The following is a 26,802-nucleotide window of genomic DNA, read 5'->3' as shown; positions in this document are numbered from 1 at the left end:
AAAGGAAAAAAAAAAAAAAAGGATGCAACTTCTGAATAAGGGCACATATTTCCTCTCCTTTCATAGGAACTGGGGGAGGGCCCTCTCTGTTTGTCAGCTTCTCCTCATATATTAAAGAGCTCATTGCCCGAATCTTTATCTTGTAAAATGTGTGTGACCTCTATAAGTGGTGTCCAAGGGGAAAAAAAAAAAAAAAAAAAAAAAAAAAAAAAAAGGCTTTGCAATATCCCTCTTGAAAGGAAAATCCGTGCTGGCTAAAGTCTGGAATAAATAACCAGGAAAGGAAGCAGCGTTTAGCGAGAGAGGTGTAATAAAAGGATTCCTCGTTTGTTTTAATGCTGGCGTTACCTGCTGGAGACCAGCAGCTACTTCGGTACCGCTGCGGCGCTGCGAAAGGAGGATTTATTATTTCTTAATTCCAGCGGAATTAAGGTTTCCCTTCGCGTGACACATCTGCGGCGCTGCCCGTTTTCCAGTTTGGTGTTAATAATGTTTAGTTTTGCCTTGCTTGAGTGGCTCGGCCATAACGTTAATGTGATCTTTAAAACCCCTTTGTTTGTCCCGGGGCGCGGAGCCGTTGAGAATATGTTTTTCCGACCATCCTTGTTCTTGCTGGGAGGTCAGCTGCCTTTTTCTGAAGCACCTAAGTCTGTTTGCGCTGGAGGGTGGCGTGTAGGTTTCTGTTATGGATACTGGAAGATTTTTCTCTCCTCTTCTTTTGTTTCCAACAAAGGGTACTTTGTTTCCTCGTCGCAAATTCTTTTTAAGTTTTACTAGGGCTCCGCAGAATAGGCTCTTGAACTCCTAATCAGGTAGCGCTTTTTTTTTTTCCCCCCCTCATCCTCCTCCCTCCTTTTCTCCTATTAAATACCACAAAGTATGAGAAGTAATCAGTTTAGTTCCAGATAAGGTAAATCAGTGCCCTTATAATCACTCGATTAGACACGGTCCTTCAGGTAAACTGCTTCAGGAAATGGGCGATCAGAGCCCGAAGTGCTGCTCGGGCTTTTCCGAGGGCCGTGTTCCCATCAGCTGGAAGAAAAATACCCAGCAGCGGGGTGGTGACAGCGACATTAATAACTGCTGGGGCTCTCTGCCTGGGGAAGGCAGGGCCCCGCAGGTCGGCGGCTCTCGGCTTCGGGGGGACCCTCCCAGCGCAGGGGCCGAGGGGTTTTCCTGGCCCCCCTCTCCTCCCGGGGCTGCCTTTGTTTTCCCCCCGGCTTTCTCAGACCTGCGGCAGGAAGGACTGAAAGCCACATCCACAGAAATGATGGGGAGAGGGGAGAGGAGGAGCACATCTTTATCTCACTTTAGGGGGCAGAATGGGTGTTGGGTGGGTCTGGAATTCTTCTTTATTTCTCTTTTTTTAGTCTAGAAATCATTCCACTCCACTTCTGCACCCATTCAGCCTTCGTTATTTAATGGGTTTATATTGCCAGCGGTGAGAACAGCTCCCTCTGTTACAGGGATAAACTCTTGTCCTTGGAGCTGGATCTTCCTTAGGAAAAGACTTAGGAAGTTCAGTTGTTCCCCCTTCTACGTGGGAGATAAGTCATTCTGTCCATAATTTTGCATTCCCTGTGATGAGATGAACATCCCTGTGACGAGATATCTCTGCTCCTGCACTGGTTTTCCGGTGGCAAGGGTGAGAGTGGAAGCGGGAGCTCCTCTCCCCATCAGCTCTGGCACTTGCCAGGGCATTCAGGGCTGAGCCCCTTCAGGCACCACTTCAGGAGGATAAGGAAAAACTGGGCTTTACGTTAAGCCAGGGTGTGAAAGGGGAAGATTCCCAAACCCCACGTTTCCTTGGGATGGCAACAAGTGAGAAAAAGTGGGTTGGGAAAAGCGGTAACATTGTGGACTTGACTTTTCGGAAGTGGGCCCTAAATATCCAACTTGCTGTTTCTTCCCAGCCTGTGGAAAACCATACCTGTGAATGTGCTGCAATATGAGCCTGCAGCATCCTCCTTATGAGGTTCATTTTCTACAGTCCCTGCATAAAGGACTGATTAAAAAATAGGTAGCAATGCATTTATTGTGTTGCCTCGTTAAGGCAGCGATGGTCTCTGAGCAGGGGTTTTTCGGGGGATTAATGGCCAGAAGGGGCCAGATCTGCAGCTGATGATCACCATTAACCCCATCTGGTCAATAATCTTTGTTAATCCACTTTTATTGGCCAGAGAGGCTGCCCAGCCGAATGATTAGCACGGCACAGCACATCCACATCACCCTTTTTGCAAGGAAAATGAAATGTGGGCTCTGGGTGAAAGGAAGGGAAAAATCCAAGCCCAAACCTCTGGCTGTGGGCTCCTAGTGGTTGCATCCTTAGTTGGATCAGGTTGGAGATCCACCCAAAGCTGAGGATCCAGCTGGTTTAGGAGCAGTATGGAGAGGGAGTAGGGAGGGACAAACCACTCAAGGGCTCGTGTTTAATGTTCATTACAGCCCTTTGGATTTCTGTCTGATTGCTGTCTGTGCTCCAGGTTTGATCTCCCAGTTTGGAAGTGCCTTTCCAGGCTGGCTCTGCCACTGTCACCTGAGCAAGTGGGACAAATCTTCTTTGCCATTGACCCCACTGTCCTCTCCTCACACAAGGGAACAGGTTCCCTCCTGCCTTTTTTGGAAAGAGCTCTTCAGGCCCAGGCAGCCACCAGCCGGCATGACTTCCTGCTAAAAGCCTTTTTAATGGCTGGAGGCTCCCATTCACCTGGAGGGCAGTGCAGCCAAGGGGAACGGATGGCAGGCCAGCTCCCCTTCCCTCCCCACAAGGCTGGTGACAAGGGCTGGGAGCCCGTGGGAGCGACTGGGAGAGGGCTTTTTTCAGGGATCGGTGTGTTGGGCGCTGCGGCTGAACCTGCTGCCATATCCTCACCTGCTCTTTGACCCTTTCAGCTCTGCTTCCTGAGGAGCTGAGGAGCCTCCTGGAGGAGGCAAAGGAAATGAAGTGGCCCTTTGTGCCGGAGAGGTGGCAGTACAAACAAGACCTCGGCCCAGAAGACAAAACAAACCTGCAAGATATGATCAGCGCCAGGCTCCCTGACTTGCTGGTATGGAGTTCAACACACCTGTGGTGTAAAATGTCCCACTGATGTGCTCGGGGGGTTTCACAGGGCAGCTGTGGTTCTGTTTCCACTAAGGTAATGCTTCCCTCTTCCCTGAAGAACCGTGCATTATAATAACACAAAAATGCCAAGTGTTCACATAATGTTTTTTTGTTTAAAACCCCACAAATTTGACAAGTAATTCTACTCTGCAAGGAAATCCTGGGGATCGCTCACTTGCACAGTTCATCAGCTGCTCTTCTTTCAATAAAATTACGTGACAGAGTCCCTTTGAGGACCAAAGCTGGCCAAAACCTAGGCAGGAAAGGCAAGGATTCAATGTGATTTTTCCTGTGAGTAAAGGATGGGTGTGTAAGGAGCTGTAGAATCCCAAAGGTCTTTGGGGATCCCCTCCCGTAAAGCGATGAGTTTGAGTTTAAAGATTATAATAAAGTGGCAGGAAATGTGGATTGCTTTTTGCTTTTCTGATTTTCCTAGACACATGTCAGACAAATAGAGGACACCTTTTCTCCATGGTCCATGCAATATCTGGGCTAAGGGCTATCCCTTAGCCAGGACAGGGATAACAATGAAGTTTGTGAATTTTATGGGGTTTGTTCCTGTGGTACATGTCTGAAGCCAACACAGTCCCATTCCTGCCTGCTGTTAACTCCAAGGTGGCCAGGAGATCTCACCTGCCCCGGAGAGTCCTGCCTCAGTGAGGCCAGCAGGTTTTCTTTGGGAGCAGCTTTGATTCCTCTGAAAAGCATGGAGCAGTGAGGAGCTCAGCAAAGTGGGAGCCCCAGCATCCCCACATCGCAGGGCTCCTGAATTTCCCCGGGGAGGGCGGGGAGTGGCTGCTCTCGGGTATTTATTTTCTTTCTCCCTTTGGTGTGTGTGGCCTCAGACAGAAATTTATGGCGGAGGTTGACCTCCTTCACAATGCCAGCGCAGCTCTCCAACTTGGGAGCGTTTGTGTGCTCCCTCCCGGGATAAACACCTGCAGCAAACTCCCCGAGAGACCTGGCTAGATGGGAGATTAATGTGGCTGTAATAGTGGAGCAGTGTTTGCGGCATTATGCCCTCTCCCCAGGTAGATGGATCTTTTCTGGGATGATACCAATTATTTATTGCTGAAACATCTGTTGATAACTGCAGCTGCCCTTGTTAAACAAAGCCTATCGTGGGGTCAGAGACTATAGGGACCTCAAATCCTCCTCCGTGCTAGTTTTGGGCTATTCACCCACACCCCCTGAAGTCCATTGGCTGCCGTTGTCTCCAATGTTTCATCCCGCGGTGGAAAATACTTTGTAAACGTTGTGCTGCCTTTCCCCATGTGCTTTGAAGTATTATTTCATCTTCATCGGTAATTTATATTCCAGCGCCATTGTACCATGGGAAAAAGGGAAAACCTTTTTTGTTTTCCATTTAATTGTAGATAGACTGACATTTTGACCTGTATTATTAGTATTAGTCAGGAAAAGGGATTTTTTTTTCCCCTTCATCCATTCCTTCTCCCCCCTCTTTTTTATTTTAAATAAAATTTCAAGGCAGAGCAAAGGCTGCCTCAGTCCTTTGAATAAAAAGCTGGGGGGGAAATGAGGCTGAAGAGAAGTGATTACAGTGTGATGAAGAAAGATAAAAGTCTGAGCAACTTTTTTTTTTCTTTTTTTTTGGCATGAGGGACAGAAGAATAATTTAATTCCCTGAAGGACAAAAAAAAATTAAGTCTTTACCGATACATTGTTCAAAGGGGAAAAAAAAACAAACCAAAAAAAAAAAACCCAATGAAAAACCCTTAAAAAAATTTTCCTCTCTGTTTATTTTAATTTGCCATGCTTCGAATAAGCTCATAAACCGTAATTCATTACATTTAAAAAGCGCTTTGAGATCTGTGAATGAAAGGAGCATCATTACCATAACACACTGGCGGTGTTGCAGGAGGCAGCGCTGGCTACCGGGGCTCTCGGTGAGGATGTCTCGCTCTGGGAGGGGGCTGAAAAGCTCCATGAGACCGGCACAGGGAGTAAGAGGATTAGGCTGAGGCTTCAAGGGTTTGCCTCGGTGTTGTCACAAAAAAAAAAAAGTGGGATCCGCCTTGCCGGCAGCTCCGCGCTCCTTGGAGGCGTCAGGAAGGCAAAGCCACCTGCGCCGGCAGCTTCTCTAAGTGCTCTCCTTCGCCTTTGCTCAGCGCCCCTCTGCGTGCCATAGATGGTGCAGGGTTTGGTTGGAATTTTAGGGGTTTTTATTTCCCTTTTCCCCGCCGGGATTCACCCCCCGAAGGCCACCGCAATTCCGCAAGCTCAAGGCAATGTTTTCCACGTTTTCCTAACAGGTTCCAGCCAGCAAACCCTTCCTGCAGCCCCCGTGGTGGGAATGTGCACTAAGGCTCAAAGGGTGATAGCCAACATCCGTATCCAAAGCCAAAACGGGAAAACACTGGGATTTTTGAAGTCTGAATTGTCACAGCATCCTTGCTGGGAGGGATAAGTAAGCAGGGATTATTTTTCCTCCCTAAACACCACGTGAGCTGTGGGGTTCGGAACGGGGCTGCAGATCCCAAAGGGAGGCTGCCAGGGGTGCCCTTCCTGCAGATCCTTGCTTTCCCAAGAGATGGAATTAGTCTAATGCTCGGTGAGCAGCCAATAGAGGGCAACATGCCCATGTCCACGCAAGCTTTGATCCCAAAAAACCTGCTGTGGATTTAGTTGAAGGACAGCTCTATGCACACACATAATTCTCGTGTGGGATGATTCATGCTACATAATTTTTATATTTTTTTTAATTTTTTGTTTGTTCGTTTTCCCGTTTGCAAACCCATAGTGATGAAGTGGGGCTTTACCTCAGTTTTATGGTACCTATCAGTAATTCCTGCATTGGGTCATGGACCAGGATCTGCTGGGACGGGTGCAATGGGAATACAGAAGGAAAAGCCTCCAAGAGCGGGGCTGCTCCGTAGGGAGCTGTGCGGGCTGGCTCCATGCTCCCTGCTGTGGATGGGGGAGCACGGAGTCTCATGGGATTTAATGGGAATATTGAAAAGGGGGGAAAATAAGGCCCTGCAGCCCTCGGCTGGGCCTGGGCTAATTAGGTGCTGATGGATTGCCATTAGGGATCCCATTCCAAGGTAGGTGTGTGTGTGGCACTTCAGAGCTGGGAGCCTTGGAGAAAGAACGAAAGCGGGGGCTGAGGATTTAGTTTTCTCCTCCTTCTAGCTGCCGGTGTGGTAATAGGAGAATTAAAGCCCTAAATGGTAGCCCTGGGATCTCGGTTGTTGAGGCTGACCTTTTGCTACCTGCCTCCTAAGAGCTTTTCTTGGGTGATCCCTGTGAAACGGAGAGAGTGTTGTGCGGGATGGATTCAAACCGGGAGGGAATCGCGGCACCTCAGCCTCCTGGGGGCTTTGTAAGTGAGAAGTGTCCGAGATTAGGTGCAGGCAGGAGAGCTTCAGCTGTCCAGGGTGTGACTGCCCTGGTGCTCTGTCTTCTGCTGCCTATGTGGGAAAACTACAGCAGAATTTACGTGGACCATAAATTTATATCTGTTTTATTTTTTTTAAAAAAGGGGGAATCTGGATCCCCGGTTTGTGTAAGGCTGTCACTCCACTTGGCTCATGTGAAGGATTTATTCCTGCCAGAAGCAGCTTCCTGGAGTCTTCTTATGTGGATCGATGTTTTGAGGACACGGGTTCAGGGAAAAGTCTCTTTTATTTTTAGGTGTTGATAATGGTCTTGCTGTTGCTCCCTCAGGGGGGTTCTGTCACTCGTTTTGCTATATTCAAATATTAAAATATCTCCTTTTAAAAGGAGACCTTTATAAGTGGTCCAGAACAAACCAGGACCACAAAACGATTGTGACACTTTGATACTAATCAAGAGCAGGAACCCTGCGTGTGGCCATGGTCCCCCAAATCCCTTCAACCCTGTTGGATACGAGGCCCCCAGGAACCCCCCTTCGAGCAGCTTCCTGGACACTTTAAGATTTCTCCTCCTCATCACAAAATGATGCTGTTCTTTTTTCTTGAGGAAATCAGGAGATATTCCCACTCCAGGACTTCCTCAGTTGGTGAAACAAGATCAAGGTGGTTGTAAAAGCTGCCCCAGTCTGTTTTGAGCTGTTCCTAATGTTTTGAGCTGTTCCTAATGGACCTATCATGCTGCTGCCTTTGAATTCCCAACTCTCCGCTGCCTGCAGGACGAATAACCCGAGATAATTAACAGGTTCAGGGTGAGGGAGAATCCTCATCTTCTCGGGGCCAAGAGGGAAGTGTCCAGGAGTTCCTCAGTCTGCCGCAGTTCTCTGTGTGACTGTCCCGTGTGTCAGTCTGTCCAGACACGCTTCCCTCTGCCCATCACCGAGGTGGTGGGAGGCTTAATTCCCTACTGTTTGTGGGGTGGGCTCTGATTGCCAGCTGAAAGGCAGGGATTGATAGAGAAGTCCCGTGCGGTGACAGCAGCTTTGGTCTCTGGGAAAGACGGGCTTTGCTAGCGGCGCGTGGGGTAAGAGGGGGAAAGGCTCCAGCCCAATCCATCGGCCCCGTGGCTCTGTGTTTAATCTGACAGGAGGAAAGAAAACCGGGAAATTTGTTAGGGTTCAGTGGAGTGCTAACTAGGAGCAGCTCCTGGGAGAGGACCAAAGCACCTGGAAGGACGTGCGTGCCTCCGACGCTCCCGCCTCGCCCGCGGAATTAGAAATCCTTTGCCGGCCCCTCTCAGTTTTGTGGCTTTTTAAAAAAAGATTTTAAAACCTGGCTGCAGTCACAAGTTCAGCTCCACTCTGAGACAAGCGGATATCAGCCAACACAGGAGTCCAGAGTACCCACAAAACTGTGGGGGACACTGAAAATGAAATCTTTTTTTTCCCCCCTGCTTTTAATCACGCTGTTTGTAGAGGCGTTTTTCCAAAGGGGATCCTCCTGAGCCCGCAGGCTATGGAGGAGGGCTTGCCTCTGGGATCTTGGCATTATAAAGAGGGCCGAGAGAGTGGATTAAATCAATATTTCATTTATTTGGGCTTGTAATTCCTCTTACATCAGCTGCCACATAAAGATTTTCCCCTATTTCCTTCCCCTCCTCCTCATCCTCATTTACTATGCACCAATAATTTCCCTTTGACGCTTTCCTGCCCGTCCTAGTGCCAGATGGCCCCGGTTCTGAGCTTCTCCCCTCTCTTGGGAGCGGCCCCCATTGTCAATGCAAAGGAGGCGTCGTGGCTTTGAACCCAAAGCTGGGACCCAAACTTCAGCCCCGGCGTGAGGAGGAGCTGAGCCCGCTAATGCGGGGAGCCATGCGAACCGCACACCCTCCCACTCAGCGCCATTAAGGCGAGACCCCTTCACTAAAGGCTGCTTTGCATTTCCCCCAATGGTCCGTGTATAGAAATCTGGTGCAAATTTAATTCTCCCACCACCTGATTCCACTTCCCAGCCGCGAGGTTCCCTTTGTGTCATAAACTCAATTAGGCAGATCCATTTCACATCGCGGGCACAGATGTGAAAACAAAGTGCGCGCGTACCTCGCTCTCCCTCTCTCTCTCTCTCACCCCCCCCTTTCTCTGGATGCGCCTAAAGCAATGGAGAAAGTGAGTAAAGCTGTGTAGGCTGCCGGTTCCTGGTTGCGATGGAGCAGGCCGAGACATCCTGGGAGCCAGAGGGGTTTCCCTGGATCTGGGCTGGCTGACAGGGAGCCGCTGCCCCGGTTCATCCTGGGGCGGTGTTTGGGGAAAGGGTCCCCGAGCGCGGCTCGGGTGCGTGCCCGGTGCGCTCGCCGGAGGTGCTGAGGAATTTTCCAGCCACACGAGTTGGCAGGGAATGAAAGGAGCGGGTATTAATTTCTCGGTGTCCTGCTCGGAACGGGGAGGGGGACGCCGCCGCCGCTGCCGCAAAGGCTGACACGGGACCGTGTCGCTTGTGCCACACAGCATGCGGCCCTGCCTCCCAAAAAAAAAAAATAAAAAAAAAATAAAAATAGCCCAGTTTCTCCCCCTGGCTTGACTTTTCTACATTTTGTGTCCATTTGGGTTTGGAGAGGGACACAAGAGGTTTGGGCATTGAGCGAGGAGTTAAATTATGCAGCTGCAAGACTGCCAAGCCCTTCAGAATAGGATGCTTCGTTTAGATTTTCCACAATGCTATTGAAGTGCTTATTTTCCTCCTGAAGAGACACAAACAGATGCAAACTTCTGTAAACACTTTAGAAATGAATTCAGTGAGTTTGGCCTCTCAGCAGTGCTCAATAGCTGACAGAAAAATGTCTAATTAGTGCAAGTGGAAATAATAGGGCCACTTGGATTCCTTCCATCCTCCTCCAAGTCTACTTTTCCTAGGAACTCAAAGGCCCTTTTGTTTGGTAGGTCACCCTCTCTCAGGCTTTTGTGCTCCGATCTATTAAAGGAAGAAGGGGAGGAAAAAAAAATAGATTAGGCGATGCTCTGTGCTTAAATATATGGCCTGTTGATGAGCATTTGGAATGGCTGGTTCGCAGTGTCAGTTTACAGGTGCTTGGAGAGGGGGATTCCTCCATTGTTGGCCGGCACAAGCGGAGTTGTCCCTGCCGGAGCTTCAGGAATCCTTTTCAAGTGCCATCCTCTTTCTTAGAAAATCCAACTCCGGCTGAGGGAAGTGTGGGGGAAAAAAAAGGGGGGGAAAAGGAAGGAAATTTGTACAAATCCGCCTCGGTGGGAAGTGTTTGCCGTGGATAGGTGATGCAAGCTGGGCTTCGTGCCATAGGCTCTTCCCCACATTGGCATGGGCTTCTTCCTGCACACCTCAGAGGGTGCTGCTGGATGCTCCAGTGGGGATTTGGACAAAGATTTCTTGTCAGTCTCTGGAAAAGTCATCTCCTGGGTGTCAGTGTGTGGAGCACCTCCTCGCTCCACCAGGCAGGAGTACCAGGCCCTGCCCAGCATGGGAGGTGACAGGGTTTTGGCAAATGTCCCCAGGTCCACGTGGACTTCTGCAGCTGTGATGAGGCTGTGTGTCTCCCACGGCTGTCTTTGCTGGCCTCCTGACGTGGTAACAGCAAGGATCTCAGGAATTCTGGCAGGTCCCCGCGTGGGTGCGGTGGCTGGGCTGCTGTGGGAATCCAGGAGAGTTCATAGACACGTAGTAGTCATTAAGAATGGCCTGCAGGGGAAAAAAGCATTGGATTCCCAGTCTGTTTGCCTGTTTGTGGTGTACAGAGTGGATGTCTCAAGCTCCAAATGGGACAATGGCTACAGCGACCACCTCCAGCCTTCCCAGTCTCACCCCTGCTTTCTTCAACTAATTGCTGCTGGGCATGACTTAAATTCATTAGCAGACCACCAAACCCCGCAGTTCCAAATATCAGACAATTAAAAAAATCACCCCCCCACAAAAAAATAAAAATTAAGAATTATATCTACATCTCAATCAAAATAAGCACCTGGCACCTCCCTAGCCTCAAAATGCGAATAGGATGAGGAGCAGGCTGGCTGAAGCTGAGCATTTGAGGTGACTTTCCCTGAGGATGCCTGGGTTGTTTTTTTAATTTTGTTTTGTTTTCTTTTTCAGGCTTATCTGAAGGCTTCCATCCTTGCCGGGGACTGCAGCACGGCCACGGCCGTGGTGTTCCTGATTGACCGCTTCCTCTACTGGATCGACGCCTCCAGCAGGCTCCTGCGGATCGCCAAGGGGCTGCACCGGCTGCATCCCACCGCTCCCATCAGCCCGCAGGTGCTCATCCGCCAGGCTCGCCTCGCCGTCAACGCAGGTACCGCTCTGCCTCCAGCGCCAGGAGAGGCTGCTCGGCTCGGGAGAGTCCCTCGCTGGGCTCGGGAGAGTCCCTCGCAGGGAGGGACACGCTGACAGTGCCATCTTCCCGCTCCCAGCCCCCTGGTGCCCTCCCGGCTCCTCTCACTAGCACAAAGGGGCCGGTATAAAGGGTTTCGGAGGCAAAAGCAGGAGAGAAAATGGTGAAAGGGTGTGGGAAATACTAATTGGAGCTTTTGTCCCTTAACAAATCTTCCCTGCTGGTTTCAAACAGGGGTATCTGAATTGCTGTACTCCTGACCAAGGGCCTTGAAAAAGGAAATTAGAATCCTGGCATTTTTCTCTGCACTGTCCCAGCTGCTTTTTATTTTGCAGCGGGGCCACTTGACTATGCAAACAATGCAGGTTACAACTCCTCCAGGATGAAAAAAGATAAAATTCCATCATTCCTGTAACATGGACGACACCTGAAGGATTTTTAACACATCTTCCTGTGGCTGTGCTTTCCAGGGTGGGATGTCAAGCCACTCCCCAGTCGGACCTAAATAGCTTTCCAAAGCCCATGTTTCCTTGGGAATCCAGCAGCATTGCTGCTGAAGGAAGCAGGCTAGACTACTTTCTCTTGGGAGGGGAATAAGAGCTGGGAATCCCAACAGTCTTCCAGGAGTGTATAATGTGTAAAGTGAAACTGGTATATTCACAATTTCATGTTGCTGTGCAACCACGTGTTACAGAAGGTGGGGCACGTGCATTTCTGGCTGAGGACAGTGGCAGCTCTATGTGCAGATGATGAGTGTTTTTATTCGTGTCATGCCACAATACATTTTTGTGACCACTTTCTGATCAATTTTTCTCTTTAATTTTCAACCAGGTAAACTTTTAAAAGCTGAGTATATCCTCAGCAGCCTGATTAATGACAACGGGGCAACAGGTACGTATAAATTTCTTTTCCCGTTTTTTACTTGCTATTTTGGTGCGATTTCTGATCCAAATTTTAACAGTTACACCAGCCTCAAATAAGCCAAACCAACCCCAGTGATGACTCCTCACATCACACTTCTGTTTCCTTCACCATTCTCTCCTAAAATGTGGAAACATTATTTTTGAGACTTCCATCATTTATCCTTGCATACCTTCACTCAGGTGGGAAAATACTCCGAATGGAGCAGTTTAACCTGTGGAGCAATTTTAAGCAACTGAGTGGTGTAGAAAACTAAGACAACTCTATCCCCTCCAAAATCCAGATTGTTGGAGTAATGTTCATTCTCCACACTCCCACTGATCTTACAGACTGAATAAATACCTTATTCTATACGTTTTATTTTCCTTCCTTCATGGTTTCTTTGGTGGGTGTATTCAGGTCGCTGCACAACTGTGAAAAATCAAGGTTCTCTTGGTTTGTTTTCCATGAGAAGCTGAGATTCTCATATGGAAAGGGCCTCCATGCAAGGAGGAGAATCCTGGCAGTTTGCTGGGATTCAGGTTACCTTTGGAGGCTTTGAATAACAGGAATATTTTTCATCCTATGCCGAGTTTTCCCACTCCTCCTGCAGGAACCTGGCGATACGCCGAGGAGAGCGATCGGATTCTTGTTCAGGCAGTCTGCTTGCAAATCAGGGGGCAGATTCTGCAAAAGCTTGGTAAGGCTCTCTTATTCCAAAAGCTTCCTCTCAAGGTTTTCCCCTGGGCTTTTTTCACCTTTAAAATGTTACGCTGGGCCCGTGTCAGAATTTTGGCTTGTGGTGAACACCCTATACCTGTAAATCAGGCACAGAGGGTGAGTTCCACACCCATCTCTTTGCAGCAAGGGCCTGGATCCATGTACCAAGTAAATGCATTGCAGGATTTATCATTTTATTACTGAACTCACCTGAAGCTAAGGAACATCTGAAATGTTCCCTTTTTCCCCGTGCCACTCCGTGTTTGCTAACGTTTGTCCCAAATTCACTGCTCCCAAAGGCAGGGACATCCCAGCAATGCCCTCTCTCAAGACAGGAAATTCCCTGATTTTCAGCAGGATGGACTTGGCTATTCAGGGTTTGGCACTTGAGGCAACAGCCTTCATTTTGTGCTTTTGGTTTGAGACACCAAATCTTCCACAGCTGTGGAGCTGAACTCTTCCATGAGGACAAAATGGGTGTTTTAGCCAAAAAAATTAAAGGTAACTCCTAAGTGGTCAGAGTCACTGAAGCAAAACATGCCATGGTGAGGTTTTATCCTGTTCTGAGGACCTGAGGTGTAAAATAAGCCGTGGAAAGCCATCCTTGGCAGTCACCTGCTCAGTGTCTGTTCTTTGGTTGATTTCAGGGATGTGGTATGAGGCAGCAGAGCTGATCTGGGCTTCAATCGTGGGATACTTCAAACTTCCCCAGCCAGATAAAAAGGTAGCATTTCCTTTCCACTCCCCATCTCCCTCCCAATCCAATAATCACTGCAGCTTAGCTTTTGTTTCCTGCAGCAGCAACGTTTCGATTACACACCTCAGCCAGGGTTAACAGGCAGCACAAAGTCTGTATTCCGCGTTGTTTCCGCGTGCATGCACGGCCTTAGCCACACTTGGCTTTTTCCTGCAGGGGGATGAAAGCAATACTTCTCATTAAGCAGAACCATCTGAAGTGAATCCCCAAGGATGCCTCTGGTGCCTCTGACGAGGACAGGCTAATTCCAGAGTGCAGACACAGATTTTAGCTGTTTCTTAGGATTAGAACTAATTTTTTTTTTCCCCCCTGAGCACATCTCTTTGCGGAGCTGCTCTGCGCTATCTGTGGTGGGGGAGGGATTCCCCTGGCCCTGCAGGACCTGAACACCTCACACAGCCACTGTGCCTGTCATTAACACCTTTGTGAGGCTGGGCAGCACTAATCTTCCCACTGGAGATGGGGCAGCAGTTGCACCCTGTGTCCGTAGCTAAACAGGAATGTGAGCCTAAGCCTGGCAAGTCCTCGGGTGATGCCTGGAGAGGGTTTGTAATTGGACCCCAGCATAAGATATCCCACAAACCCAGACCTTGTCACCTCTTGTCTGCCATGTCTTAAAGCTTGACCTCAAGCTTAGAACCTTTCAGTGTACTCCATTTCAGCGGCAGCAGGGAATTCTGCGGTGAATTTTGTGAAAGCATACCTGGTTTTCTTAATTATTTGGCCAGGCAGGCCCTTAGGTGGCATGAGGTCTTCCAGATTAGACTTCCTGCAAATGAAATTAATAAAACCATACCATGATGACAATCTCTGAATTTCTTAGCCATGCTTCTCTTTGGGTTCTGTCGGTGTGTTTGTTTGCTTGTTTTTTCTGGCATGTTCTACACAGCAGAGCAGCAAAATTCAAAATACAGGGGGGAAAAAAGAACACTATGAAAATTTTCTATTTCTTTTTCAGGGAATTGCCACATCCTTGGGTATTATGGCAGACATCTTTGCTTCCATGAATGAGCAGGATTATGCACGCTTTAAAAGCAATGCTGACATTGACCTGGTGAGATGTGGTTTGGGGTTTGTGTGTGTGGATTCCTCAGGGGGTCTCAAATTCACCCAAACATTCCCTCTCCTGTGCTGAGAGGGCTGAAGGAACTTCCATTGCTCCCAGTGAAAAAGTTCAGTAGCACTTAGATGGGAGAAAGCCTGGTTCCAGGAAAAAGAACATAGTAAGAGTATTTTTATAGAGTATCTATTTAGAATATTTATAGAGTCAAACGTGAGAGTATCCGTGGTAAACCTCAGCACAAAGAGTCCTGCAGAAACAGACCAGGCTGTTGTTTGAGATATGATTGTCCCTGCCTACCAGGCCCCATGTATTTGGAAATAAAGTAACTTTGAGCTGAGGTTTCTCCTCAGGTTTATTTTGTTGTTTGTTTTTTTTATTTCATCAGAGCCTCCTGCAGGAGTTCAGCCACCGCTTGTTGTCGGCGGCTGAGGCCTGCAAGCTGGCAGCTGCCTACAGCCAGTACACCCCCCTGTTTGTCCTCACGGCCGTGGTGAGTGTCACTCCTCCCTCTGGAAGGGGCATCTGGGCAGGGGGAGAGTCCAGGCTGCTCATTTTGGCTCTGGCGTAGCTGTCAAACCGCGCATCGCACAGGGCACCAGGTCTGTGTCGAGGGTTTGGTTGGTTGTATGGGGTTTATGTTGCTCCAAAATGCAGTCAGGGAAGCTGTCCACAGGGTGAGGATGGGCTTTCAAGCCCCGTGGGGGCTGCTTCTCCTAGAATTACAGCTCTATTTCCAAGGGGAAAAAAAAAAAGAGAAAGTTTATTTCCTCCAGGAAACAGAGCAGCAGGCAGTTAGAGCCGAGCTTTGCTTCAAATTGTGTAAGGGAAAGAAAGGTATTTTTAATTCCATCATTCCTCTTTGATTCCCCTCCCAGAACATCCGTGGGATGTGCCTGCTGTCCTACAGCCACTCCAAGGACTGCCCCCCGGAAAAGAGAGAGTTCTACTTGTCTGAAGCCAAAGAATCCTTTGAGATTGGGCTGCTCACCAAGGAGGAGCAGAGTGCCATCACCAGCAAGCAGGAGCTGCACAGTTTCATCAAAGCCGCCTTCTGCCTCGCCACCGTGCACCGATGGCTCTACGGAGAGAGCCGGGAGCTCCGTGAGGTGGCCCAGCTGTGCAGGGAAGCCCTGGGAAAACTGCACTCCTACAGCACCTTGTTTCCAGAGGAGGAGGATAAAGGGATGCTTGCCAAAGAGATCATGTCTGTGATCGCGTCCGTGAAGAAGCGCCTGCGAGTGGGAAGCTTCCCAAATTCAGATTCCAGCTCTTATGTCCCAGACAGTTATAAAGGCTCGGTACAAAAACCTGTCCTGCAGGGGGAAACCAGCTTTGAGAAAATCCTTGCCAAGCATTCCCAGCATCACCTGTCAGTGTGCCAAGTGTTCGAAAAAACTTGCAGGATTCATAAAACCACACCGGGAGAAATCCAGGTGGGAGCGTGTATCACGACCTTGAGAACAGAGACCAAAGCCACGGACACTGTGTGCACCACTGAAGACACAGTTCGCCAGAAGAGAGGTGCTGGGAAAATCCTGAACTCACCAACAGCAGGAAGCACCTCAGAGGGACCCAGTGGCCAAAGAAATCAAGACATTTGCTCTGGTGTGATGAAAATTTCCTTCGAAGAGGAGGCTGAGCCATTAGAAATGAAAATAAACGGCGAAAACGATGTTTTCAGCAGAGGGCAAAACGGGAGCCAAAGCACTACTTCTGAGAAGTCTTGGTGCAAGCTGCTTAAATCCAGTTACTCTTCCAGCTGGGAGGAGCTAAGCTGCAATAGCAGCAGAGAGTCTCTCAGGAACGGGCAGCAAGGGGAGAAGGACTCAGCAGGGGAGCGGTGCTGCACCACAGAATCTGATGGAAACAATCAGGATGCTCCCTTGTGCTCGTTACCTCCCGGAGCCCGGCATCCTGCTCCTCCAGAATCCCTCCATGGCTGTGGGGGATCTCCTGAGCATTCCTCAGAGGGGCCCACGCCTCCAGCAGGGAGGATGGTGGAGGAGCCCCTCTGCGGAGAAGAGCTGCAGAAGGGAGGACACCGTGGAAGGAGCTCTTCAGAAAAGAAAGCAAAGGGCTCGAACAATGAGTTTCCTTCCCTCTCCGCCTCTTACTCTGTTCCTACAGGCCAGGAGGAGGAGGAGGAGGAGGAGGAGAAGTCCTTTTCCTGTGCGGAGCTGAGCTGCAGGACCAAGGACAGCAGCGGGCAGCGAGGCATTGCTCACTTGGAGTGGGTGCAGCCAGGAGAACCTGCAGACAGCCCTGAGGATCCCTGGCTTGAGGCACAGCAGCCCCAAAACAGGGGCATGGGGTCGAAAATGGGCAGTGGCTCCTCTGTGAGTGACTGGGTGAGGAAATCTGCCATGCTGGGGAACACATCTCTCCAAGTGCCTCAAGTTGACACCCAGGCAGAAACAATAGATGACACTGAATTTGAGCTCATCAGTGTGGGAGACTTAGTGAACAATTATCCCACAGCACTGCCTCCAAAGCGTGAGGCAACTCCCGGTGTGCCAACAGCTTTGGCCTCCCGGGGAAAGTTATCCACAACACAGCACTTTGACTGTGCCACTACAGAAGAAGACGAAGAGAAGTCTCAGGATGTGGCCAGCAGCAAGAGACAATCCAGTTCCTCTCTGAGCTCATGGATCAAGTCAGCACAGATGCCCACGAGCTCCCCTGAAGGTTCAGTCCCGAGGGGAAGTGGTTTTGCCTCCTTCACACCTGGGAGAACAAAGGAGAAGATCCTGGACGCTCGGTTTCTGAGGGATGATGATTACAGGCAGCTTCTGGCAGGGGTGGAGCATGACTGGCTTGTCCAGAGACTGATGCCTACTGGGATTTTCAGGGCCAAAGAGCTTCACAAAGCATACTGTGAGTTCCCACACAGCATCGTGTGCCTCCACAGAGCATAAGTTTGACTCAGGCTTTTTAGCACAATATTTTAGTCAGCATTTATTGGGATTTAATTTTTTTATTGCTTTCTACCCCATTCCTTGAGTTTAGATTCCACGTGCCATCACTGAAAGCTATTTAAGACAATGATCATTAAGTTAAACATAAATAACAGCCAGTCCTCAGCACAGGCTCAGAGCAGTCCTGCTGATTTCTCCCTTTTTCTTATTTTTCTTTATTTTGTAGCTGCTCTTCTTCTGAAATACTCCAAGAAATCCGGGCTGTGGACGGGCCAGGAGACAGCCGTGTTCATCGGGGACTACCTGAATGTGGCCAAGGAAGGCAAGCAGAGAAGTGCCTTTTGGATACACTTCCTGCACCAAGAGGAAAGCCTGGGAAGGTATGGACCTAGCAGATTTCTGAAACCAAGTGTTTATCAATGCTGCTTGTTTGTAAGTATGGATTAAAAAAAAATGTCTGGTAAGGTTTGCTGTAGCAAGAATGTTTTATGGCTTTCCCAAATGTGTAGGACATTTTGGCAATCTTTCCCATCACTCTGTGTAACTCTGCCTTTCAATTTCTAGGAGGAAAAGTCAGAAGTAGCTTTTTTGAGTTATTATGGGTGGAGAATAGTATTTTAATACCTCTGAGCCAGGTCTCCCTTCAGAGTGAAGAAGAGTTGATTTAAAACATTCCAGTGTTACAAAACCCCCATCTCAGGGTTTGATTGATAATTTTTCACCTCTGTGAGATAGGAAAGAACTCCACCCAGTTTTAATCACAGCCATTTTAAATGCATCACCCACAGGTGGATTTGCTTCTGACAAGTTCTGCTTTGCAGTGATGATTCTGTTCTGCAGCAGCCGGAACAAACACGGCTCCAGACACTCCTCCTTTTGTTTAGGTATGTTGGGAAGGAATATAAAGAAGAAAAAGGACTCCTCCATCATTTCAGTGACGTGGAGCGCCAAATGACCGCCCAGTACTACGTGACAGAGTTCAACAAGAGGCTGTATGAGCAGAAGGTCCCTACCCAGATCTTTTATATCCCCTCTGCAGTGCTCCTGGTAAGAACTGTCCCGTAAGCAATTCCAAGGCCCTGATGGGGAAGGGTGTCTTGGGTCAATTATAGCAGCAGTGAGGCTGTCTCCTTTCAGATCCTGGAAGACAGAACTATAAAGGGGTGTGTGAGTGTGGAGCCCTACATCCTCGGGGAGTTTGTGAAGCTCTCCAACAACACCAAGGTAGTGAAGAATGAGTACAAAGCCACGGAGTACGGTCTGGCTTACGGCCACTTCTCCTACGAGTTCTCCGAGGGAACTGACGTCGTTGTCGACCTTCAAGGTGTGTATGACAGTGATGTTCATGCCTCTCACACTCAGCTGAATACCCCACAGGTATCTTTGGAGTATTCATTTCATTTAAATTCATTATGTGTCTCGTAGGGTTCTGCTTTTGCTGCCCCAGAGAGTCCTGAGTGGGGTAACACAAAGGCTGTGGTGTTTGATATCAAGATGTACCATTTCTTCCACAGGTTGGGTGACAGGTAATGGGAAAGGCCTCATCTACCTCACAGACCCCCAGATTCATTCCCTCAATAGCAAAGACGTCTCACGCTCCAACTTTGGGAAGAAAGGAATTCACTACTTCTTTAACGATCAGCACGTGGAGTGCAATGAGATCTGCAGCTGCCTGTCTCTGACGAGGCCCTCGCTGGAGCTGCTGGCCTAGGCTGGCACAGGTCAGTCCACAGAATGACAACATCAGCTGGACCCTGTTTCACCCTACACATCCTTGGGAGCAGATTGTCCAGCAAGGCAGCGAAAAGCTGCGTTCATTTCCCATTCTCCTCTTCCCCCTCAAAGCCCCGATGTCCCGCTGCCCCCGGGCGTTGGGATCATTTCTCTGGGGAGATTTTCTCCGTGAGAGAGGGAGCACAGCACCAAAGTTCCACAAAAAGAGATGGGTCCCCGACAGACTTTGCTTTAACAAAACCATCCCCTTTTGTTTCTGCAGCCAGCCGAGATTTTTAGGCTTTTGTCCCCTCGCTTTAGCAATGCTATTGTTTTCTAGGTGATGTTTGTGCCGAGTTGTTTGGAAAGATGCCCTATCCCTGGGCCCACTGATTAGAACTAGGTGTAAAGAGGGAGAAGGAAGAGAGAAAAAAAAAAATTAAATCTCTTTATTATGGTGCATAAACCTTCAGTCTTGGGGAGCTGCGCAGCTGCGCGGGGAGAAAAATGCATTCAAAAATATAATGCCAGTGTGAATAATCCTTTCCCGAGCTCTGCTCACAGACTGCTCCAGCTTTGTCAGGTGAACTTGAACCGGGCCATCAGATTTGCGGCCGTTCCCATTGCACACTGTCTGTCACCCCGGGGCATTCAGCATCTTGCCTGTTGTTAAGAGCCAGCAAACAATCCATCATTGAGCTGGGCAGTCGCCGGCTCACACAAGAGTGAAATCGGCATGTGACGGGACACTCGGCCCCAGTGTCTCGCAGATTAAAGTGATACATGAAAACTCACGTGTTACTGGGAAGATTAAGCCCCGTTATCTTGTTGTGCAGCCAATAAAGGCCGGCCTTGTCCTCGGCAGTGGGGAAATGCTGCCTTTAACTGAGGGACAAACGCCGCGCTTGCATAGCTCCGTGCTCCGGCCAGCGAGCGCCGGGCTCAGGAGAGCAAACAAAGCTAGTTAGCAAGATCCCGGGAATTAATGGGCGGCAGAGATGCTGTGTTAAAGCCCCTCTGCAGAAGCTTTCCCCCGCTCTATAGAGACAATTAAAAGCAAAACAAAACCTCTCGGACAATCTCTGCACGACAAAGTGTCCTAATGTGCTGCCGGCAGCCGGCCCCGCCGTGTCTGCTCCGGCAGCACACGCAGTTTGGGGAGCCCTGAGCAGCCATGCGTTTTCCAGCTCTGTGGTGCTCAAGGGAAGAAGAAGGAAATTTATTTAGACACGCTTCTGAATAAATCCATCCCTGTGAAACGTTAATATTTTCTTTTCTTCCTAATATTTCCACCTAGCGGCTTATTGCTTCTGTTGGTTTTAGGAGACATTTTGCCACCTCAGCCAAAGTTAGGGCTGCTCACAGGTAAAAATTAGGGTGGAGGATCAGCTTGTCCAGTTCCCTGTTAAAACAGACATGGAATCATATTCTACTGGTTTTACTCTTCCCAGGATTGGGCACAATTTCAGATGGATCAGGAGCTCTGTCTTCATCCGGGGCTTGGATACCGGAAATCATGGATTTATCGCCTCATCGCCTGAAGAACTGGGACGCACACGTGGCCCCAAACACAGAGAGTTTAAATTATTGCTTCATATTAGTGGTACAAATAGGGGATTATTGAGGGAATAAACAGGTGTCTCTGAGGGTGGTGAATTTAATATTTTGGCTGTAAATTTCATCTTGGAGCTACTGACAAAAAGAAAAAAATTGCCTTTATTTCCTCTGGTTTCAGAATAAAGTAACTTGAACTGAGACACCGGGAATACTTTTTCGTTTTTTTAATTGGGAATTGGAATTTTTTATTGCAGATGCAGTGGTCTGTATTAAGTAACTTGCTGCCAAGATGCTTTTTGGGCTTGATTAATTGTAACTCTCTCCAAAATTCCAACCTAAGCACTCGGTATAACCATTGAGGGCCAGTCTCTAAAAAATCAGTGTAACTCTGTCGTGCTGGGAGAGTGAAATATGACCTGTAGGGACATCACACCTGAGGAAACATCAAACATTTTCCCCTCTTTCCTTAACTCCAGGACTTGAGTTTACACCTTAAGTGCTGCTGTAAATCAGGCACAAAACCAGCCTGCCTGTGACAGCTGTGACGCATTTTCCTGTCCTTCAGGGAGGGTACTTGCCTAAAGAGATTTTTCCTCCTTCTCTTTCTGCAGGTATGCAGGTGAAAGGCAGAGCTTTGCTGGCTGTGTGTCGTGCTTGTGCATCCAAGTTAGTAAATTTGACATCCAGGGAACGAGCGGATGCAACCAAAGCCTGCTAACAGGTAGAAGGATTTTTTTCACTCGTTTGCCGATAACTAATGACTCTGTGGAGCACTTCAGGGAATTTCTCATCGAAAAGATGCAGTGGAAAGGGAGCCCCTGAGTTATCCCAACAATCCAGGGCCGAGCCAAGCTTGCCTCCCTCCCTCTCCCTCCGGGAGCAGCCGCAGCATCCCGGGCCGTTCCGGCTGGCAGCGAGCGGGCACGGGCTGACCCCTCCAGCTGTGAGGCAGCCCCCGCACACGAGGCAGCGCGGCCTCGCTGCCATAAACCCGGCATCAGCTGCCCCCAGAGCCCAGCTGCTGGATTTAGGCACAGCTCCTTCCCCACACTCAGCTATTCATGGGGAACGAGGGGAAAGCCTCAGGTCAGCAAGCGCAGAACCGCAGCCCGTGCTGCCCAATCCCTTCTGCTTGGGAGGACACGGCAGCCGCTTCCCCGGCGTCTCCTTCCCACCGGGCAGAAGCGGGATATTTGCAGCAAGGTGTTGGCAGCTGCTGCTGTCACCTGCCGCCTTTGGGGAGCTCCGGCACTGCCCCAGCTCTGCGAGGAAGCTGGAGGCAGCACGCTGCTCTCACCCCTCTCCCGGGAGTGACACACGCCACCCTCCTTTCTTCCACTGGGATGAAATCATCTCCCCTCTCCCCTGGCTGAGCGGGAGCAGATGGGGCTGTTGCCCCCCTCCGCCCCGCCGGGCCTGCCCGCTTCTCCCTCCAAACAGAGCTTAATCCCATTCCCTAATCCCAAATTTCTCTGCCAAACTGCCTTTAAGGCGGAGCCTGTCTCCCCCGGAAAGATACCGGGTTTGTTTAACGCAGGACCGGGCAGCACCGAGCTGGGTGCGCAGGGCCACAGAGGCAGCTCCGGCATCCCGGGGCATCCCCGGGCGGCACAGCCAGCGCCCGGGGGAGCAGGGTGAGGGCAGGATCCCCCCGGCAGGCAGCAGGTGCCTTTCCTCCCTCGCTGACAGCCCAGCACAGCCCAAACTGTCGTGCCGGCTACCGGGGCTGCCGTCCCCTCCGAGCGGGACATCACGTTAATAGAGGTTGATTTGCAAACGGCGTCACCCCCCTCTCTCCAGTGCCCCCCTTTGCCTGACTCCCGCTTTTCTGCTCAATGGCACAGATGCTGCTTTGTGCTGCCCGGGACCAGGCAGCTATTAGCAGCAAATCCAGCGAGGGAAATTAATGAAGGCGACTACTAATAAAAGACAGCTCAGGACAGCCCGACCAACTTGCTCCGAGCGGTAATTAACTTTTTTTAAAACTCATGAAGGTAAATATGCCATCAGCTTTGGGCCGGTCTCTCTGCTTTTTAATAAAAGCAGGAGGAGGGGAGGCCGGGGAGAGGGGATGGCTGTGTGTCACAGCCGCCCCAGCACCATCCCTGTTCCCTCCCAGCCACTGCAAAGTGACCCTCCAAGGATTTCTTTCTTTTTCTTTTTTTTTTTTTTTTTTCCTCCAGTCAGTTTTTAGAGGCTTGATTTTAAATCTGGCAGGAGTTCTGCCTCTCCTTAATCTGAATTCAGTACGAGAGGTCAGGGGGACGAGCAGGCTGCCAGAATTTTGCTGGACCTGCACAGCTGTTGCAGAATCGTAGGGAGAAGGCAGGATATCTTATATCTGTATATCCTTACATTGTCAGCTTGTCAGAGCAAAAGTGTCTCAGATTTAAAAGACAAGATTTTTTTTTTTACCTTGTAGTAAGACAACAAGCTACGGAAAAGATCCCTCTGGGATTTCTGTTTATGCCAGGGGATCGACAGTACAGTAGATAATTGAGATCCTTTTTGCCCGTGGGGAATGGGAATTGACGCTACGCGGGCCAAATCCATACATAATACAGGAGCAGGGGGAAGCCCAACCTGAGGCACCTGAGCAAGGCTTTAGGAAAGCTGGGTTTAAAATGCGCCAGCCAGCTGAGAGCCGTGTCGGGAGGGCTCTTTAGCGATGGCACCGCGTGGACAGATTTATGCCTGCCCATGAAAGGCGGCGTGCGGCAGCCCTTGGGGTGCTGGTTTGGCTCCTCGTGGCCATTCTTATGCCAAGGAGGGCTGTAAACCCCCCTGGGGGCCTTCAAGCTGCCCCTCCAGCCCTGCCGGCGCAGAGGAGCTTTTATGCCAAAATACAATACACAGAAGGATCATAAACACATGTTCTGGGGCAAGGGGCTGCCATGGAAACCACCCCCAGGTTCCTCACATCGTCCAAGGAGGTGTTTGCCCATCCCGTGTCTCCTGCTCTGCTGCCAGGTTGGCTGCAGTTGGCTCTGGGGACTCCCTGTCGCCTCCAAAACTCAGTCTTCTGACAGAAAAAAAGGAAATATATGAAAAAAAGAAACGAAGGGGAGGAAGAAACTCAAGTCAAGGGACGAGAAAAGGAAATAAACACTTTTGGCCACATTCAGATGAGAAATCAGGATGAGAGCGGCTGGGTTAGGTGACAAATCCAGCTGCTCCAACTCAGCTTGTGCCAGCGTGGTCCTGCCACCCCCTCAGGCCCATTTCCTCCGGGGGCATCTCCAACCCAGGCCAGCCCCCAGCTCAGGGAACAGGGAAGGTTTGGCTGGCGTTGCTCCCACCCCAAACCCCTCTCCAACCCCCCCCTCCATCCTCTGACGCGTCGTGCGCTTTTTCCCACGGTGGTTCCCTTCGCCACAGCCCCAGCAGGATCATAACGCTCCTGCCAACGGGGGCTGTACCGGGCACGGAGAGAAATCCCTCCGGGATGATGCGCCTGGCAAGGAGCAGCGTCCTTCCTGGTGCTGAGCCACCCGGGATGTCCCTTCTGTTCCCGCGTGGCTCCAGCACCGAGAGAGAAGCGCATCCCATCCGTCCCGCCCTTTCCAAGAGCCGAAGGCACCTACTCCAGCGCCTCTTACAAGAGGGAGAGAAACCAGGAAGGACAATGAGGCCCCGCCAGAAAAGATGGAGAGGCTTCTTTTTTGGCATTCCTGGAGTTTAGTCATTAAAAGGGGTCGTTAAAAGCGAGCGGGAGTGAAAAACCCGCTCTCCCGACGGGCCGCCCCACACACCGCCAGCGCCGTCAAAGGCTCCCTCTTGTTTTGTTCCTCCTGGCCCGTGGCAGATTTGGGGGAACACAGCTTCATCTTGCTGGCCACATCAAAGCAGTGATTATGCAAATGCTTCCACTTTTTTTTTTTTTTTTTAGGGAATTATTTATCACACAATAACCCCCCTGCCAGGGGGGGAAACAATAGATCAGGCTAGATAGCGCTGCTCGCCCGAGGCTGCGGGGCCGAGGGACCCCCGCGCGGTTTATTGGCCTAACCTAATTTCACTAATTCTCTTTTCACACATTTTGGGCTTTTTTTCTTTTCCCTCTTTTCCCTCCCCTCCCCTCTCCCAGCTTTCCTTTGGCGGACATCGCTCCGAGGGCCGGGTTTCACGCTCCCAGGATCCGGAGGGCACCGGGCGGGATTCGCGTGCTGAGCATTTTATTTAATTAATACATTCAGGCCCCTCTGCTGGTTTTTAATGATTTCCAAGTGTTTGCACCCAGAAGTCACAAAGTGCTCCCGGGAGCACGGGGACTGTGATTGAAGGGCCTGGGCGGCCTCCAGCATCCCCCTCCGTGGTGACATCCCTGGCTGTGCACTGCACACACTGCACCCAATCCCCTGGAGTTGTCTGGAATTCATCTGACCCTCAGAGAGAGGAAATTCTTCCTCTTCGAACCCAGGCATTTTTTCCCTCAATAACATTTCTTTCCTCCGGCCTTCCAGGTAAAATCTATTGGCCTGAAGTGTGATGACTCTTTATCCATCCATCCATCCATCCATCCATCCATCCATCCATCCATCCTGCATTTGCTGGCAGCAACTTCTGTACTGAGAGCCGAAGGTAAATGATCAGTAAATTTCCACTCAGCTTCCCTCTCTCTCTCTCTCAATCTCTCTCTCTCTCTCTTCTCTCTGATGCTGTTTCCCAAAGAAACAGTTGCTCACGGAGCCAGTGACATCAGGCCCCACCAAACCTTGGTTCCACAAGAGACAAGGACAGGCCCAATCCCGTAATTCCCAGTCGCTGGCACCTAAAGCAGAAACAAGCGGCAACCCCAAAGTTACCAAAATTAGAGCTTTTTATTTATATTTTATCACAAGGACAATCCCTTTGCTCTTCAGCTGTAAATACATACTAGAATAAACTCTGTAAATTATACAAAAAAATACATATTTTCCATGAAATCTGTCTTTATAATAAATAAATGTGAACACGTGTGTGGCTGATCGCTGTAATGTTCCGTGTCTGTTGAGGTTTTCAGTCTGTTGATTTATTTTTAATCTCCTGAAAGAAGGGGGGAGTTCCTTGTCCCCTAAAGGTCGAAATAAATAATGTATGAGGAGATCCTTCCCCGTTCCCCCCCTCCCGATTTTTTTTTCCCCTTTTGATAGAGAGTTCAGCCTAAATTTCCACGCTTGCATTCAGCCCTCACAAAGCCTACAAATTATACAATGACTTCTAACCTGGACCCCTAACAAAACAATTTACTTTTTTTTTTTTTTTTTTTTTTCCCCTCGCTTTGCCCCCCCCTCCCGCCTATAAATCATAAGGGACAGATGGCAAAGAGGGGAGCGGGGAAAGGGGGGGACACACACACAAAAGCCCCGCGGTGACAGATCTGGGAAAACTGGACAAAGTGCACATCGGCGAGAGAGAGAGAGAGAGAGAGAGAAACAGAGAAAGACGGAAAGTTTGGTTTGGCAGGTGCCGTTCCCACAGCCCGCCCTGCCCTGGGAATCGGGCAGATGCCGCCGCTCCAGCCCCGGGGGGAGCCCCGGGAGCTGCGGGCCGGGCTAGAGGCAGCGGCGGGGCAGCGGCGGCCCCGGGGCGAAGCGGCCGGGCCAGTGCTCGGGATCCGAGGCGGAGCCGGCGGGGCTGGCGGGCGATAAAGTGCTGGCGTACGGGGAGGCAGAGGGCGCGGGGCTGGCGGCGCCGCCGCTCCAGGAGGAGGCGGGCGAGGGGCTGCCCTCGGCGGGGACCGCCGCCGCCCCGTCGGGGCCGAGCCGCGCCGCCCCGGCCAGCCGCAGGGTCTCGGTCAGCGCCCAGATGTAGTTGTGGGCGAAGCGGAGCGTCTCGATCTTGGTGAGCTTGGCGTCCTCGGGGAAGGTGGGCAGCACGTCGCGGAGGGCGTCCAGCGCCGCGTTCAGGTTGTGCATCCGGTTGCGCTCGCGGTTGTTGGCCTTGAGCCGCCGGCTCCGCTTGATGCGCTGCGCCGTCTCCGCCGTGCGCGCCGCCCGCGGGGCGCCCCGGGACCGCCCCGGCCGTCGCTTCCCCTCCGCCCGCCGCAGCCCGCGGCCGCCCGGAGCCTCGACGGGACGAGCCGGCGGGGCTGCGCGCAGCTCCTCCTCCTCCTCCTCCTCCTCTTCTTCCTCCTCCTCCTCCTCGGCGCTGGACGGCAGCGAGGGCGAGGGGGCGGGCGAGCCCAGCCCCAGCAGCAGCAGCTCGTCCTCGGCGGGCGGCGCCAGGACCTCCGCCTTCACCAGCATCCTTGCGCGGCGGCTGGACGGGGCCGCACCGGGCAGCACCGGGAAGCGGCGGGTGCGCTCTCTCCTCGCCTCTCCGGCGGTGTTGCGGTTCGCCGGCTCTGACGGAGCGGGCGGCAGCGGAGCGGGGCGGGGGTCCCGGG

The 26,802-nt window shown here is 50.7% G+C and overlaps 2 protein-coding genes across 5 annotated transcripts in view; one reads left to right on the top strand and one right to left on the bottom strand.

Moving 5' to 3' along the window:
* The window catches only part of ALPK1 (alpha kinase 1), a 38,244-nt gene extending 12,895 nt beyond the window's left edge, over nucleotides 1–25,349 (top strand). For 3 of the 4 annotated variants that reach the window (XM_015624005.1, XM_015624004.3, XM_033513556.1), the window contains 13 exons: nucleotides 2,893–3,047; nucleotides 10,573–10,771; nucleotides 11,642–11,701; nucleotides 12,324–12,410; nucleotides 13,078–13,154; nucleotides 14,146–14,241; nucleotides 14,636–14,740; nucleotides 15,126–17,124; nucleotides 17,392–17,545; nucleotides 18,050–18,212; nucleotides 18,303–18,489; nucleotides 18,680–18,886; nucleotides 20,330–20,633. In XM_015624005.1, coding sequence (XP_015479491.1) covers nucleotides 2,893–3,047; nucleotides 10,573–10,771; nucleotides 11,642–11,701; nucleotides 12,324–12,410; nucleotides 13,078–13,154; nucleotides 14,146–14,241; nucleotides 14,636–14,740; nucleotides 15,126–17,124; nucleotides 17,392–17,545; nucleotides 18,050–18,212; nucleotides 18,303–18,489; nucleotides 18,680–18,876 — 3,479 coding nt within the window. In that variant the 3' untranslated portion in view covers nucleotides 18,877–18,886; nucleotides 20,330–20,633. Of the gene's footprint in view, nucleotides 1–2,892; nucleotides 3,048–10,572; nucleotides 10,772–11,641; nucleotides 11,702–12,323; nucleotides 12,411–13,077; nucleotides 13,155–14,145; nucleotides 14,242–14,635; nucleotides 14,741–15,125; nucleotides 17,125–17,391; nucleotides 17,546–18,049; nucleotides 18,213–18,302; nucleotides 18,490–18,679; nucleotides 18,887–20,329; nucleotides 20,634–21,046; nucleotides 21,157–24,898 lie in introns of those variants that run through there. The other variant, XR_004496905.1, reaches the window with a different exon arrangement.
* Nucleotides 25,350–25,545: 196 nt separating this feature from the next.
* On the bottom strand, nucleotides 25,546–26,707 carry NEUROG2 (neurogenin 2). Its single transcript, XM_033513558.1, has one exon. It carries the CDS (start codon nucleotides 26,660–26,662, stop codon nucleotides 25,970–25,972), a length of 693 nt encoding a protein of 230 aa, XP_033369449.1. The 5' UTR covers nucleotides 26,663–26,707; the 3' UTR covers nucleotides 25,546–25,969.
* Nucleotides 26,708–26,802: the final 95 nt, after the last annotated feature.

The sequence above is a fragment of the Parus major genome, chromosome 4 (assembly GCF_001522545.3).
Source record: "Parus major isolate Abel chromosome 4, Parus_major1.1, whole genome shotgun sequence".
NCBI lineage: Eukaryota > Metazoa > Chordata > Aves > Passeriformes > Paridae > Parus > Parus major.
The sequence above is the reverse complement of the archived record's forward strand: the minus strand, read 5'-3'. Positions and strand labels throughout refer to the sequence as shown.